Here is a 17,375-nt window from a genome sequence, read left to right as displayed (position 1 = left end):
ATTTGCTTATTCTTTAATGCACAGCAATATTTTTTTTAACATCTTTATTGGAGTATAATTGTTTTACAATAGTGTGTTAGTTTTTCCTTTACAACAAACTGAATCAGTTATACGTATACATATGTTCCCATATCTCTTCCCTCTTGCGTCCCCCTCTCTCCCACCCTCCCTATCCCACCCCTCTAGGTGGTCACAAAGCACAGAGGTGATCTCCCTGTGCTATGCAGCAGCTTCTCACTAGCTATCTAATTTACATTTGATAGTGTATATATGTCCCTGCCACTCTCTCACTTCGTCACAGCCCACCCTTCCCCCTCCCCATATCCTCAAGTCCATGCTCGAGTAAGTCTGTGTTTTATTCCCGTCCTACCACTAATCTCTTCATGACATTTTTTTCCCTTAGAGTCCATATATATGTGTTAGCATACGGTATTTGTTTTTCTCCTTCTGACTTACTTCACTCTGTATGACAGACTCCAGGTCCATCCACCTCATTATAAATAACTCAGTTTCATTTCTTTTTATGGCTGAGTAATATTCCATTGTATATATGTGCCACATCTTCTTTATCCATTCATCTGTTGATGGACACTTAGTTTGCTTCCATGTCCTGGCTATTGTAAATAGAGCTGCAATGAACATTTTGGTACATGGGTCTTTCTGAATTATGGTTTTCTCAGGGTATATGCCCAGTAGTGGGATTGCTGGGTCGTATGGTAGTTCCATTTTTAGTTTTTTAAGGAACCTCCATACTGTTCTCCATAGCGGCTGTATCAATTTACATTCCCACCAGCAGTGCAAGAGGGTTCCCTTTTCTCCACACCCTCTCCAGCATTTATTGTTTCTAGAGTTTTTGATGATGGCCAATCTGACCGGTGTGAGATGATATCTCATTGTAGTTTTGATTTGCATTTCTCTAATGATTAATGAGGTTGAGCATCCTTTCATGTGTTTGTTAGCAATCTGTATATCTTCTTTGGAGAAATGTCTGTTTAGGTCTTCTGCCCATTTTTGGATTGGGTTGTTTGTTTTTTTGTTATTGAGCTGCATGAGTTGCTTATAAATTTTGGAAATTAATCCTTTGTCAGTTGCTTCATTTGCAAATATTTTCTCCCATTCTGAGGGTTGTCTTTTGGTCTTGTTTATGGTATCCTTTGCTGAATGCACAGCAATATTAACTGAAATGCACAAGTAGAACAATGGTTAGACAATCTGAACGTCTAGACTCATGGGCACAGAATACCCCTCTGTACACTTTTGAATACAGGGGCATGTCCAAGGTTTCTTTGAAGGCCTCATGTATCCTATAATGTGTAAGGTAACACCATATACAGTAGGTCTTAGCTAAACAGTGTTAGTGAATAAATCCATGAGTATGTATCTCTAAAGGCAAGTTTCATTTTCATTTCTAATCAGTCACAATTCTCAAATGAGACTTCACATGGCCCAAAGTACCTGTGGTATAAAAAGGTGATTTGCAAGGCTGGGCAAAAAGGATGAGGCCCCAGACACAGGTTGTCTTCCTCTTACAACTATGTCCAAATCTTACACAATATTCAAACTTCCCATTTTATTTTTTTCTTATTTATTTATACCTTTAAAATTTTAGAAGCAACTCTTAAAACATTCAATGTATAAGATTACTTTTTATCAAAAGAATGACTACAGTAAACGATTTCCAACTTTTAAAAAATTTTAAGCCAATTTTTCCGTTGTTTAGCAGTTACTGACTATGCCTACTTAAGTTCTTATTTCCTGTTTTACAATGTATTCCTTATTTTTCTCCACCCCATTTATTTTCTTCTTATAACTTACAGTCTAGCAGTAGAACATATTAAATTAACCTGATTTTCCACCTCTCCCAACCCCAAAATTCATAGTCTAGCAGGTAAGCTTAAGGAAAATCTTAAGCTGAAAAAAATTAGTATCCTTGTAAGAGTGACCATGTGAAATGAATTATAGAAAGAATTTCAACAGGAAACAGAATCAGGAGAGCAAACTTCCTGCTGGTTCTTCCTGAGTGATGACGGTATAGCCTTTCCCCATTATTGTGATTAAACTACTGCTAATTCACAAATCAGATGTGTTTGTAATCAACCATAAGCTCAAAACCATTTCCACAGCAAGATATAAAGTTTTTTGGCATTACTCATCATATCGTTCTTTTTCTGTCCATCCCACCTCTCCCCTCTGCAACATGTATTGTTTACTGTATCTGTGAGTTTCACTGTACGCTTGCCCCTCCCCAACCCCCATACAAACACTATCCACATTTCCTTCTTGGTTCACTTAGTAAGATTAGTCAAAAATTCCTAATCCTTTTGGAGAAACTATATGGAAAGTCTTCTGAGCTAATGATGCTACTTGACTTAGCTGATACCAGGAAAGAGGTAGGCATGTAGCACAGGATCATCAACTCATTGTCTTAATCAACAAGTGTATTTTGTCACAAAAGACACATCGACAGCAAGGTTTGTGAGGAAGTATTAACACATTTCTTGAGTCACTAAAATTTCACAAGCCTATTAGTCAGCGTTTGAGGTAAAAAAACGTTTTGCTAGTTTTCATTTCTTCAATATATATTAAGTATCTACTATGTGCCAGGCATTACAAAGTCTCTTTGCTATGTGACTTAGTCGTTTAACTACTTCTTTTTTAAAAGTGAGATCTCAAATATTTGTGCAAAGCAATGGGATATAAATACTAATTTGCTATTACTACTACTACTATTGCTAACTGCTATTACTGTCACATGCATAATTTTCTTGGCTTTCCATGAAGAGAAACATAATACCGACACGAATAACCTGACTATACAGAAATGGGTAAAAAATATTTTAAAATCAGTTATTCAAGCAAAAGAAGATACTTTATGCAAAGTTATAACTTCAGAGAATGCTAGAAAATTAGTGTCAGAGGTTCTTGGGTTTAAAAATAACTTGACAGCATTTTATGACTCTTACTTTGTCACTGTGTTTTTTTTTTTTTTGTGGTAAGTTACTTTATCTCTTTTTCCTTTAAGTCATTGTCTTATAAATAGCAGCGTCATTCAGGAAACTAGCAAGTTTTCTAAGACTCAGAACAGAACCTATCTGTTAGCTATTTTAAAAGAAAATATCTAGAGACACTGGAGGAACATTAGCCTTTAAAATTAAAAAGTATATTAATTCTGCATCGATTAGAATGTTTTGAACTGACATCTCCTAAATATGAAGGGGATAAGCCACTGCCTACAAATTAGTAATAAAATAATGGGTACACTAGGGGCAGGACAGGAATAAAGATGCAGATGTAGAGAATGGACTTGAGGACATGGGAAGGGGGAAGGGTAAGCTGGGACGAAGTGAGAGAGTGGCATTGACATATATACACTACCAAATGTAAAATAGATAGCTAGTGGGAAGTAGCCACATAGCACTGAGCCACATAGCTCAGTGCTTTGTGACCACCTAGAGGGGTGGGATAGGGAAGGTGGGAGGGAGATGCAAGAGGGAGGAGATATGGGGATATTAGTATATGTATAGCTGATTCACTTTGTTATACAGCAGAAACTAACACACCATTGTAAAGCCATTATACTCCAATAAAGATGTTAAAACAAACAAACAAAAAACCCACAATGGGTACAGAAGATCCTAGAGATGATAAAATGGAGGGTCAGTTTTTTTAAAGCACTTTAATCAATAAATTGAAATACTAGCCAACAAAAGCTTTCCTATAAGTGCTGAAATCTAATATGTCTTCTGTATAACTCTGAGTGGCCAAGAATGATCCAGACCTCAAATACTCTGGCACTAATTTAATTGAGGCTGTATCTTATCCAGGGGTGAGGCATGGTGTGGGGAGTGGAGGGAGAGGGGGGAAGGTGAAAGAGCTGATGGGGAAATATCTTCCTGGGTGCTGTTATACAGGAACAATGCAAAGTTTTGCAAGCCTGTGGATTTTTATTTTAATTATATTGATTGCCACTATTTGTTGAACATCAGATGCCTGACCATCCTTTTTTGATCCTCTTTTACCGCATAACAAGCCAACTGCAAACTTAGTGGCTTACGGCAAAGGTTTGTAATTTCTGATAACTCTGTGTGCTGATGAGAGGTTCTTCTGTTTTCATCCTGCCTGAGCTCACTTGAGTTGGTGTGGTCAGAGGGCAACTGGAATGGCTGAAAAGTCCAAACTGGCCTCTTTCACGTGGGAGGTGTTTTGTGCTGGCTTCTGGCTGAGATTTTTGCTGGGGCACCTTGGTCCTCCTGTTCCTCTTCCTCTTTTAAGTAGTATCGTTAAATTTCTCATGAATAAATGAAGAAGGAGGGAGCAGGAGAGAGAGAAAGAGAGAGAGAAGGAAGAGGAGAGTAGGAAAGAGAGAAAAAGACAATAAAAGACAAGAGCCTTCCACTCTCCTCCCTTCCCGTCCAGTTTCCTTTCTTCTCCTCCTCCTGCTCTGTCCCTCTCCTCCCCTCCTCGCCCCTCCCCAGCCCCAGAAACCATGATGCACCTCCAGGATGCCCTTTCAGGATCCTCTGGAGGGGGCACCACAACTTTCTTCCTTGGCTGGGAATGATGGCAGCAGATAACGCAGAACGAACGTCCGCCCTGGGCATAGCTCACAGCCTGAGGGCACTGTCTCACCCAAAGCTATGCCCACTCCCCAGGGGTAGCCCACATCTAATGGCTGACCAATGGGCGGATTCAGAGGTCTGCCTCCTTGCCAAAATTCAGAATAACTCTGCAAAGCCATGCCAGCTCCAGAGCTTCTCACAGGGCCACTCGGATCTTCTGTCACACAGCAGCTCTTCCTTTGCCCACTGCTGCTTGCTTACTTCCTGACAGATGTTAATTTTGAGAGCATTCCTCAAATTTCCTGCATGTAAATCTCCTCTCAGAGTCTGATTCTAGGCAATGCCACCTAAGACACTATTTCTCTCTCTCTCTCTCTCTCAAAATATCTAGTTCCTTTTCATTCAGCTTTCAAGGAAAGCTTTGTCAGAGAAAACTTTGCATGTATTTGCTGCTAAAAGACCTTACCTTAGGTTGAAATCTTATCATCTTTGTAATCGCTATATCATAAGGATCCTGCACAAGGTCGAGTAAGAAACAAGATTACCAATAAATGTCAATACCGATATTTGATGGATTAATGTTTAGAAGAAGGGAAATACATCATACATCTTTATAATGTTGCCACATAATTGACAGAAAATATATAGAGAATATGAATGCATTGTTTCCAGAAGCTTCCTGAAAAAGACTGGTGGAAAAAAAAAAGATTTCTTAGAAGCACTAAAAATTAATCATTAACACATAGGTATAAAGAATGATAATAAATATGAGAAAAATTAAGGGTGCTTAAATGATTGAACCCTCAGTTTTCTCATTTAAAGAGGAGCTTGAATTAGGAGGCTTGAGAAAGGAACTAACATTTATCAAGAAACTACTTTGTTCCAGGTTAGTCTTTATTGCCTGAGAGATAGATATTATTGTACTGCTTTTACAGATGAGAAAACTGAGGGATGGAGAGGTTAAATAACTTGCCAAAGTCACATAGCTAAAAATACTCACAACTAGACTTGAAATGCAACTGCTTTGACTTGCACTTCACCACAAACTACAAAGAAATATCACTGGCCTCTCTTGCTGGAAGTGAATCAAATCAACTATTTTTCTCTTTGTTCAACCCAAGAGGTGGGTCAGAAATAATCATCACACATTTATGTGGTAGTGGAAACACATCCATTAAGAACATGGATTTTTCAGAGGGCAGGGGATGTTCTTGCAATTTCTCAATATTTAAGAAACTGGACTCTAGATTTTGTAGAAACAAAGTTTTACACCTAAACTCTATGTCTTTCTATGTAATTATTTCACTTTACATATTTGAAGTATGAGCAATGCTTGTCAGGAATATAATATTAATTTTGCTGACTAAAAGCCACTGAGGACCATCCGCCAAAATCAGAATCATGTGCACTGATTCCGATTTTGGCGGATGGTCCTCAGTGGTCAGGGAGGCAAATTGAAATCGCCAGGTGCTTCTTCTGTCTGGTAAATTTCTCAATTTGTAACATCCTGGAAGGACTTTTGAAGTTATGAACAACCTGAGAATTACCCACAGCAACTCTTTTTCTCATGCAAGAATGAAAACTATGGTAGAAAAACAAAGCCACTAGTCATAATTTATCATAGATCCTGTCATATCTTCAGGAACTGAAGGGTTTTGTGAATGTGTTACACCCAGAGGCAAACAAGAAAGTCTGGTAGAATGAAGGGCATTGATTGCACATTGAAAATTGTTTGGATTGGGGGAGTAACATAGAGTAAATTTTAGCTGAGCATTTGCTCAATTCCCAGTGATTTCATATATGAGAATGACATTCAGAGGGATAAGAGAGTGAATACAGTATTTAGGAATTAAGAGGAGGAAAATAGAAGGTATATCCTTAGAAGATGTACATTACATTAATTTCCCCCGGATATGTTAGTCTTTGAGTTTGCTAGTGGCAGGATCAATAGTAACAGCAGGATTGGTGATTAGTAGCTGTCCCTGAGGTTCTTGTATAGGTTATACTTTGGTAATATACTGTGATCTATTTTATTTGTAGAACAGCCAATTATGGCATGAGCATGACAAATACGATTTCAAGAATATTACAATAAGGTCTTATTCTATGATCTATAAACAAACTAAACTTATAAATCTTGCTTCTGGGAAAAACAAACATCTTGAATTATGATAAAGAAGTAATCAGTAATGTTTATTTCTTCACATAATTTATGTTTTGTCCATCCCAAAGGAATTTAATACGCTTTCATTTGTTATTATCAGGCACTTACTCAATGAGTATTTTGGGGCTGATACAATAACTCAGGGATTGTTTAAAACACTGAAATTTATAATTCAAACATTTGTAATAACTGGTTTGTTTTTTTAGGATTAATGTGTAACTTATGGATTCAAAGGGGAAAAATGCTGTTTGAGAGAGCAATAAAATACCATAGAAGTTTAACAATTTTTTAAAAAAATTTGAGGTATTTTATGATTTTTTATATTGTTGAAAAAATTGTCAGCAAACTCATCTCTTTGAATCTACTATAGGTTTCTTCATATCTTTGTATCTCTCTGTTTCTCTCACACATACATTCTCTCTCTATTACATAGATATATTAATATGTAATAATAGAATATTTATTAATCTAATTGATATTTGGTATATATGGAAAGAGATGAAAAGATGTAGAATAACTTAGGTTAGATATAGATATGTTAATATATTAGCATATATTAATAAATACAAATACATGTTAATATAAACATATATAACATATTAATCCAATTGGAGGATGCGTGTATGTATACTAATTGGATTAGTCTCTTTCCTTTTGTTTTCTTGCTCTTCCTCACAATGAGCCAGGTGACTGATTTTAGGACACTCTCTGACAACCTGAGTTTCAGGATAATTTATTAATTCATTAAAGTCAATCTGTATCAGGTATTGGGGATGCAGAGATGAATGAAATGTGGCAGATGCTCTGGGAGAACTCTAAGCAGAGTAGGGTAAAACCCCTTATAAGCAAGTAAAAGCAATGCAATGTTGGCTATTCACATAAATTCAAATATTTAGAAGATACTATGGGAACATCAAAATGGAAACCATGAGTTCTGCTGGGAGTGCCAAGGAAAACTTCATGAGGGAGGTGTTATTTGAACTGAGCTCTGAAGGATGAATAAGCTTCCTCCTATAGACAGAAAATGGGAAGGGCCTTCCCAGTAGAAGCCCTACCAAATGCAAAAGCCTGGACCTGGAAAGAACACGCCCTGTAAGGGAACTAAATTCTTGACTGCAAAGATGCTAGGGAAAAATGAAGTTGAAGTAGTAATCAGGAATCATGAAACAGAACCTAATTTGTCATACTTTGCAACTTGTATTTCATGTCTAGGAAATAGGGAGCAGTGAAGGATTTAAGGTAAGGAAGGCTTATCTATTTGTGTTTTCTAAAGAACCCAAAGATTGTTGGTGCTGTGAAGGAGGATCTGGAAGGGGAGTGAGCTTGGAAATAGGTTGAACTAATGCAAGGACATTAGGAAATGAGGGTCCTCTCTGCTAGCCAAAGAGGAGAGTGGTTAATTTTTACAATAATGTAGAATTGAAGAAGAATGACATTTTCGTAACAGTACAATAAAGAAGAAAGAACCTGAGTAAGTTTTTAAAATCTTTTATTGTTTTTCCCAGAGAACAAAGGAAGTACCATAAACCATTGAGGCCACATTTAACAAGCACAATTTTAACATAGTAAATGTGATGCATATGTAATTCTTTGTAACAAAATGGTCAAAACCTTTAAAAGATACAGTATAAGCACCTGCAAATCTTAGCAGGGCAGTACATTTTTTTTTTTAACTGCATGATGAGTTTACATTCAAAGAGCTCAAATATGTTTTCAGAACTTTCAAAGTATAAATCATTGTTAAGTTTGCCTTTACTCTTTTTTTTTTTAAACATCTTTATTGGAGTATAATTGCTTTACAATGTGCCTTTACTTTTAAGAAACTAAAAGGATGTATTTTTATAAAAACTAGAAATAAGGAATTTACCTAGTTCCTAGCTTCTTCATCAATCCAAAACATATACTTAGAAATATAATACTAGAGATATAATACTCCTAATAAACTAGATAATAAATACCATAAAAATCAAACGTTTAATGAGTAAGTCGTGACATTATGCCATACTAGGAAGACATCAAATATCTAAATGTATAGGAAAATAATATATTAGTCCTTATAGAACTCATACATTTAGAAATTCTAAATAAGGAAATACATTCTACACAGGTAACTGTATAATACATCCAGATTTCTAATGCAATATAACTTAAATAGCTAACCAGGGTCAAGAGTAAGAAAATTCTCTAACATCTTCCTCAAGAAACAATACTAAAGTAGTTCCTGTTTCATGAAAGAGTGAGAATAAGTTTATCTCCCATATACAGCATTCTAATGAAATATCATTCACACATTAAAGACACAGCTTTTTCCATAGCACTATAAAAACTATATTCTATAAATACAATAGTCACCTTGAAAGATTAACAACCAGTGATTCTTGATTCACAATTTAGTTAATTGCCAAAGATTTCAGTAGCATAGCAAATAAAATAACAGCAAATAAGGAGCAGCAAATACTACACTTAACACACCATAAACTGAGCAGAAAGCTGCAGGGACAAACATAGTTTCGCTCTTCTCATCTCTCTCATAGGGGGGAATTCATACAGAAACCTAACTCACTGGAGAAAATCAGCCCTTGTTTCTTGTCTTCACTGGGTCCAGAGATCCCCAGAAAACTTTTCTGCTGAAGAACAGGGCAATTTTTCCAATGAGCGGTCCTTTCTCTTAATTTTTCTTGTTTCCACTGTTGGGAAAAGAATTACATCAGTTTAACCAAATTTCCACACACCTGTCTACCCCAGCTTGTTTTCAAAACAGAGTTGAGGATCAGTAAAAAGCAAAGGGTGGGCTCAAGGTCTCTAGTAACAACAACAACAACATATACATCTCAGTAACGAGTTCTGTGTAACCTCCTAGGCAATTACACATGACATTTGTGATAAGGGTTTTCCCAGGACATTCTAGAACAACTTTCGCCCCTTCTCCCAAACATCCTTTTTTTTTTTTTTTTTTTTTTTTTTTTCCTAAGCGTGATCTGGAATGTGGTTGCCAAATCCCACGCGGAGAATAAGGACTTTGAGAAGTCCGCACTCCAAGAGACATTCAGAAACCAAAAAGATCAAGGTGACAGGTACCTGTCCAACATTTTCTTGATGACCTTCTTGATCAGAGGAGCTTCTGGGTCCAGACAGACTTCCTTTCTGTTCTTCAAGGTGGCTCTGCAGAGAGAAAAGGAGGATGCGCCCATGAGCTGCGGGCCTGAAGTCAGGGCTGGGGAGACATCCCTCTTGCCAAGGTCACAGTGGACAGCGCCGCGCAGGAGGACTTACACCACTTCCACCTTGGAGCACTGCGGTCCTGCGGCGATCACCTGAAGATTACTGACACTTTTGGGATGAATCCCCGGTGTGGTGGTTAAGCACATGCAACGCAGCTCTCTCACTATGGCCGAGACAGGACCCGCTGGGGTAGAAAGAGAGACACGGTTATGGGCAGGTTGCTGGGAGATCTCTTCCCCAGCCAGTCCACCCTGGACATTTCCCCACGCCCGGGACGCCGCGGCCGCCTGGCTGGCGGGGCCGCTCCGCCTGCTCGGTGCGTCTGGCTGGCTGTGAGCTCTCACCGCTGGCGAGGGGCCCTGGCGGCGTCAGCAGCAGCAGCGCGAGCAGCAAGCACAGCGAGCCCGAAGGGCCGGGGATGCGGGCGGCGCGGCTGGAGAGGAATCTCATAGTGGCGAAGAGACTCAGCGAGAGGGGTTCAGAAGTAGGGAGAAGGGGTGGGATTTGAAACTCTAGAGCACCGTGACTTCTCCGGGTCCTCCGCATCCCTTTTATCTGCACTTGCCCCTTCCCCCCTGGCAGGAAATTCAATCTTTGGGATGCTTGGGAAAGTCCCTGGACTGAGGTGGGGCGGGGGAAAGAGGGCTGAGTGGAGCGGGGTTAGGCAGTGGGGTTTGGGGAGGGCGTTTGGCATCTGCTGACTGCACCCGTTCCGCAATGGACGAGTCAGCTCGCCCCGCGGTGGATGGAGTGCACTCGCCAGCCTGGGCTAGCGAAAGCCAGCTTCTCCTGGGGCACAGAGTCTTCTCAGGGATGCCCGTCGTCTCCATCTAAACAGGAAGACTGGGAACAAAGTAGCCCAGAGGTTGGGCTTTAGAAAGATTTCTGAAACTCCTTTCTAATTATGATTACTGTTATTATTCAGAAAATGTAAGCCGCGATTCAAACTGCGCCAAACTGCAAGAGCTTGCACTCCTGCTTGCAGGCAGACCATTCTACGTTCTTCAAATTAGTTTATAATTCTCTGGTCTTCGGCCAGCATTAGAAGCCAAGATAATACGATGAAAGTACCTCTACTCCCACTTGAAGTCAGTGGGAGGAACAGGTTCCAAAATCAAGTCTACTTACTGGAAATTCTATGCTTAGTTTTGCAAACATGAGCGTCAAGGTGGTTTAACAAAAATCTTCAAAAATCACCCAGCAAATTGCCCTGGGAAATGATGCCTTGTTTTCCGCAGATCAATACGCTATGGAAGTGGAAGATGTATGGTCTTGTTTGGGGGTGGGATGCGGAGGGGTGAGTGCAGACTAAAGCAATGCCACAGAGCCCAGCCCCTTAGCTATGGCTCCAGACCCTCCCAACTCCACGTGTAATTGACCCAAGTTGGAGAAGCTGTGGAGTCTGATGAGTTTAAGCAGCTCATCTGGAAGTTTGATTCTAGGGATTTGAATCAATTTGGCAGCAAGACAGCACCCACTCTGGCTTCATTCAAACAACTTCATGGGAGGGAAGGGTGACTCACACACACACAGGCTTCTGGAACCATACAGCTTCTTGATCAGTGGTGTGACCAAGCCTGTTTCCACAGTACTGTTCTAGTCAGAGTGAGCCCACAGCTGCGCCCTGAACCTGAGGTGTGAGGTAGCTTCCTCTCTTTCTCTTCTCTGTGGAAGCAGTTAGCACTCTGAAGTTTTAATGGCTGGGTCTTTCACATGTCTAGCTCCATAGCAGGCATGGCAATGATGTTGGAATGGCATGTAGGCTTTTTTTCATGGAAATCTAACTAGATCCCATTCTGGATTGTTCTCAAGACTGTTGTCCTCACAGTTGGCCAGCCAAGGCAATTGGTAAACATGATGGCAATTAGAAACCAGTCATGGAACAAAATTCTTTTCCTTGTCTCTCGTGACCCTGGAACCTTTTCTTAACTCCTTCACACATCTTCCTTGGCAGGACATCACTTCCACTGGTGAGCAAGAAGGAGGTGTCATAGATCTTTAGAACTTTTAGTCCAGAAGAAAACTTTAGAAATCCCCTAGTTGAAGAGGGCTGAGAGGTTTGGCCTCATTTTGTGGGAAGTTAAATAGGACGTTCTCTATCCTGCACAGCTTCCTGGTCCCATCAGCATTATATCTGACTCAACTAATAAATCCTTCATCCTTCTGGGAAGTGGTGATCTGTGAAAATAGCCTTCAGATTATTATCATATATTGCCTTTTTAGACATTAAACTGTATCTAAAGACAAAAGCCTCACTTATGTGGATAAGATACAATTTCAAAAATGTAACTTTATCGTGGGCAATTAAATTCAATTTAACCACAGGGAATAAGCCATAGTATAAGATTTTGTGGGGGAAAAAGTGTTTAGTGACTCAAGTAGGTTATTGACTTTTTATAAGTGTATATGTGTATGTATGTGTGTGATTGTGTGTATGTGTATTTAGGTTCCAAATAAGCTGTTTTAAATATAAAGGAACTTACGAATTAGTTTTGGCACCCAATGGTAAGATCATAGAAGGGTCATGAGATGTGATTTCCAGTTCTTCTGGACACTCTTCTTACAGATGTGCATGCTTCACCTGGTTTGTACCCTGAACCAATTTGCCATAGGTTGTTTACAGAATATAAGGCAAAAATAAATATTTCTACAGCTGGCAAGCAAGTAATAGGAAGTCCCCCCTAGAAATTAGCTGTTGGGCTGCCCAACCTATTCAGGAGGCAGCAGGTAACTTAATCTGAGTTCTGATTGAAATCATTCAGGTGCATTGCCCATGTCTGTTTCCTGTCTAGGCATCCCTGATGTAGACCTTGTGCAAAGACAGATAGGAATGTGGATGGTCCAAAGACTCCCTGCAGTTGACAGTGACACCAACTAGGAGGCAGAGCTCTTCAAAAGTAATTGCTTCTTTATTGCAAGTCTAAAGGGAAGCCATTTGCCCTGCCTGCACTGTGTACAGGTAGTATAGAAAGGCACTGTGTTATTTTTGTCCCAAGGTACAACAAAACAATCCACAAAATGACATCCTGATAGCCTGAAAAGTTAACTGTCAAAAGCAACTGAATTTTAGTCATAATACCACAGAGTAATGTAAGAAGAATCAAAACATTCTTGATGGTTTGCAGCTCTGAAAACACTTTCATGTTGATGACCTTTTGAGCCTCATATTGATTCTTTGAGGCAGGTAAGAAACATTTTCCTCTCCTCACTTTTCAGCTTGGGAAAGAAAGGCTAGAGAAAGAGTTAAGAAGCAGAAAATCCAAGATTGGAAGTCAAGCACTGGAGAATCCACCCCAAGAAATTTTTAATGGTTTCCAGATTACAAACCGCTTTCTTCACAGTACTGGCAAATACCCCGTGGCTCTCCACATCTGGTTAACTTTATTTTACCACTTTATTGCCCAATAATCATATGTTAAGATGTCGAAATCCACAGTCTATCTACTCCTGGACTTTGAGGTCACAATGATGTCAAACATCCAAGAGGCTTTCAGGTTAACCAGCCTAATACTGTCACCTGCTTTCTAAGTCCTTCTCTTTCTTCAAAACCAAAGTCTTGTCTTCACTGAGAAGGTTTATTCTGACAAAGCCAACTGAAATGAATTCCTTCCACTTTTAGTCCTTTAACAATCAATGTACTTGTAAAAACTCTCTCCTGAGACAGAGTTGATTATTAATTACTCCATAATTTTTGTTTTGTCTCTCCCAAGTTAACCATAAACTTTAAAATCAGCACTGGGCACTTCCCTGGTTGTGCTGTGGTTAAGAATCCTCCTGCCAATGCAGGGGACACAGGTTCGAGCCCTGGTCCGGGAAGATCCCACATGCTGTGGAGCAACTAAGCCCGTGCGCCACAACTACTGAGCCTGCACTCTACAGCCTGTGAGCCACAACTACTGAAGCCCGCTCCCATAGACCCCATGCTCCACAAGAGAAGCCACTGCAAGGAGAAACCCACGCACCGCTAGGAAGAGTAGCCCCCACTCGCCACAACTAGAGGAAGCCCGTGAACAGCAATGAAGACCCAACTCAGCCAAAAATAAATAAATTAAATTAATACATTTATAGATAAATAAAAAAATAAACAAAATCAGCACTGATGTCTTATATTTCTCACATGACCTCCCATAAGTTCCAAGTTCAGTAGCAAGCAGTCTATGAACATTTGATGACAAATAACGTTAACTTTAAAATTTTGTAGTGTTCTTTAAATTGCAAGTGGGTCTTAAAGTTAAGGGGGAAAGAATAGGGTGGTTTACTGTTATTAATCATTTCAACTTATCTATTTTGAATTGGCTTTCGCAATGTCGGAAATTTTTTCTTGACTATTCTTAGGGACTGTGTTCAGATGATAGTTTCAGTCTTTGGAATCTAAACCATTCAAAAGAATGTTCAGAAACCAGCAAGATATTTGATATTAAAAGAAAAAATATATATGACTAAAGTGTCAACCAAAATACATGTTTTATGTGACTTAGAGATTGTTGGAGATAAGTGATAAGGGAAAATTCTGATTAGGTTATACTGTGTTGAATGGTAACAGTGTGGGAATGTTATTCTAAATTGATCTCTCCCAACAAATCAGAGAGGTCTTTAGTGATGTGATTTAGTATATGACTTAGGCCTTTTCAAATATTTTTCTAAGTTTCTATTTTCTCTTATATCCACTACTCTTTATATTACCTTTAAGAAATGCTGTATATTTGCAGTAAGTAAAGATGTGGACATATCATTATCAGGTTAAGCACATCAAAGATATCAGTATAAGAGTTTATCAATCAATAAGAGTTTAAGTGGAAAATAGAGTTACTTGCTTTCATGCAAAAGAAAAGGAAAAGGCCAGTTACTTTGGGCTTAACTTTCCAATATCAATGCAGTCTGTCTCCTTCCATATTGGGTTTGGCAGCCCAATGAAGAAGGGGCATCATTTAGGGAAGAACTTTGCTTCAAAGTTGCCCCAGATTTACTGTGATATGTCAGGAATGTTTTCTCCCTTTTATTTATTATCTAATTTTCCTGCTACCCATTTCAGATTAAATCTGCTTGAGAAGAGGTAAATTAATGAACTTTGAGTCTAAACTGAGCTAGGTTCCTAGTAACCATAGGTAGGTTTTTCCTTGCCACCTTCTGGGTGTAAGGGGTAGCTAGTTATTTTTGTTCAGCTGTGCAAGCCTGGCCTGCAAAAAGTTTTCGTTGACAAGAGATGATAGATGGAAAAAAAAAAAAAAAGCGATGAGCATTAAAGTTTTAAATGTTGCCAAAAGCCTTGGGCTTCTCAGAAATGGGAAGTATTCATTACTCTCTTCAGAAATTTGGCCTTGGCTCAGCAAGAAAAGAAAACCTTTCAGGGGATTAGCTATTTTAAATAACTTTTTCTGAGAAGTCATTTGCCTGATACTACAGAGGTCCTTTGTGGAAGTTAGACCTATAATACTGTGCTTAATAATGGTCATTTACTGTACTGTTTTTGAATACTGTGATCTTCATAACTCTTTTTTAGGAGAATATCCACTTCTACATGAACTTACAGTGTCTTTCATTCTCATTTACTATATATTAGAACATAATTGATTGCTGTTTTAATAAGAATAATTGTGATGTATTTATATGTGTGTGATTTATGCATTTCCTAGAGAATCAAAACTCTCTTTGGCCTCCCTTGTCACTACTTGAACAAATAGCAAAGACTCAGCATTTGACAAGTATTAAGACAATGTTCATGAATTTAAAAATCAAACACACATACACCACCAGCAACAACAATGCTATGGTCTGAATGTTTGTGTCTCCCCCAAAATTCATACAATGAAATCCTAACCCCCAATATGATGGTATTAGGAGGCCAGGCCTTTGGGAGGTGATTAGGACATGAGGGAAGATCTCTCATGAATGGGATTAAGGTCCTTATAAAAGAGGTCCCATAGAGCCCCCTAACTTCTTTCAATCATGTAAGGATACAGCAAGAAGGCACCATCTATGAACCAGGAAACAAGGTCTCACCAGACACTGAATCTGCCAGCACCTTGATTCTGAACTTCCCAGTGTCCAGAACTGTAAGCAATAAATTTCTTTTATAAATTTAGGCTAAATGGACTAAAACAAACAATAACAACATCAACAAAACAAAGTTCAAAAGAGAAAAATAGGAATAGAACACATCTTTTTTGTTGTTGTTTTTGGTACGCGGGCCTCTCACCGCTGTGGCCTCTCCCTTTGCGGAGCATAGGCTCCGGACGCGCAGGCTCAGCGGCCATGGCTCACGGGCCCAGCCGCTCCGCGGCATGTGGGATCTTCCCGGGCCAGGGCATGAACCCGTGTCCCCTGCATCGGCAGGCGGACTCCCAACCACTGCACCACCAGGGAAGCCCAGAACACATCTTATAGTGAATTTTCTGCCACAAAATTTTTTCCATAAATCTAATTATGAATCCCTAATGAATAACAGCTTTTATGTATTTTTGAAATGTTATTTTCATAACAACTGGGAATCAGGAAATTGATCCCAGTGACATAAGAGGTGTTGCAATGCCAAACCAAAAGTCACAAAATCCTAGAAATTCTGGCTAATGATGGACTATAGTAGCTTACTAACTCTTTGGGATTTTAAAGTATGGCTTCCCCTGGAGAGTAAATTGACTAGGCCATTAAGAAAATGTTTTTCTTTGAATCATTTTGGTTTAAAAAAAATTCAATTTTAATAAATCAGACTGGAAGTAATCTTCTTTGGAACAGAATGTTCCTTGGGAGCAACGTTTATTTTTTCCTAATTTAAATTTGAGAACTAGACTGGTGAATGCCATGACCAAGGACTATGTCATAGAAAGAGAAAAATAATAGTGGCTAATGTATTAGAAATAGACCAAAGCTGGTTTTGCTCACAGTGTGATTATGCACAAGTAGTTTTTTAAAATAATAAATGAAAGTTGTAAAGGTTTTATATGAAGTATATCCAATTAACTCTCCATGATGGCTTGAAAATAAAATCATAACTTAGATTGAGGGAGTAAAATCCATGAAGGAAAGAATTGACAAGCTGGACTTCATTAAAATTAAAACTTTCTGTTCTGCAAAAGACACTACCAAGAGAATGAAAAGTCAAGCCACAGACTAGGAGCAAATATTTGCAAAAGATATACCTGATAAATGATTATTGTCCAAAATACCCAAAGAACTCTTAAAACTCAACAATAAGAGCACAAATAACGTGATTAAATAATAAGAAAAAGATTTTAGCAAACACCTTACCAAAGAAAATATACAGATGGCAAATAATATGAAATACTGAATATTATGAAAAGATGCTCTACATTATATGTCATCAGGGCAATTCACGTTAAAAAAAAAACCCACGAAAACAACACAGTGAGATACTACTACAGACTTATTAGAATGACCAAGATCCAGAACACTGACACCACCAAATGCTGATG

The 17,375-nt window shown here is 38.8% G+C and overlaps 1 protein-coding gene across 1 annotated transcript; it reads right to left on the bottom strand.

Moving 5' to 3' along the window:
* Positions 1-8,223: 8,223 nt before the first annotated feature.
* Positions 8,224-10,528, bottom strand: LOC131758434 (C-X-C motif chemokine 6). The gene is made up of 4 exons (XM_059066514.2): positions 10,290-10,528; positions 9,997-10,129; positions 9,802-9,885; positions 8,224-9,410 (listed from the first exon to the last, which is right to left on the bottom strand). Exons 1-4 carry the CDS (start codon positions 10,489-10,491, stop codon positions 9,392-9,394), a joined length of 438 nt encoding a protein of 145 aa, XP_058922497.1. The 5' UTR covers positions 10,492-10,528; the 3' UTR covers positions 8,224-9,391.
* Positions 10,529-17,375: the final 6,847 nt, after the last annotated feature.

This window comes from Kogia breviceps, chromosome 6 (genome assembly GCF_026419965.1).
Source record: "Kogia breviceps isolate mKogBre1 chromosome 6, mKogBre1 haplotype 1, whole genome shotgun sequence".
NCBI lineage: Eukaryota > Metazoa > Chordata > Mammalia > Artiodactyla > Physeteridae > Kogia > Kogia breviceps.
The sequence above is the reverse complement of the archived record's forward strand: the minus strand, read 5'-3'. Positions and strand labels throughout refer to the sequence as shown.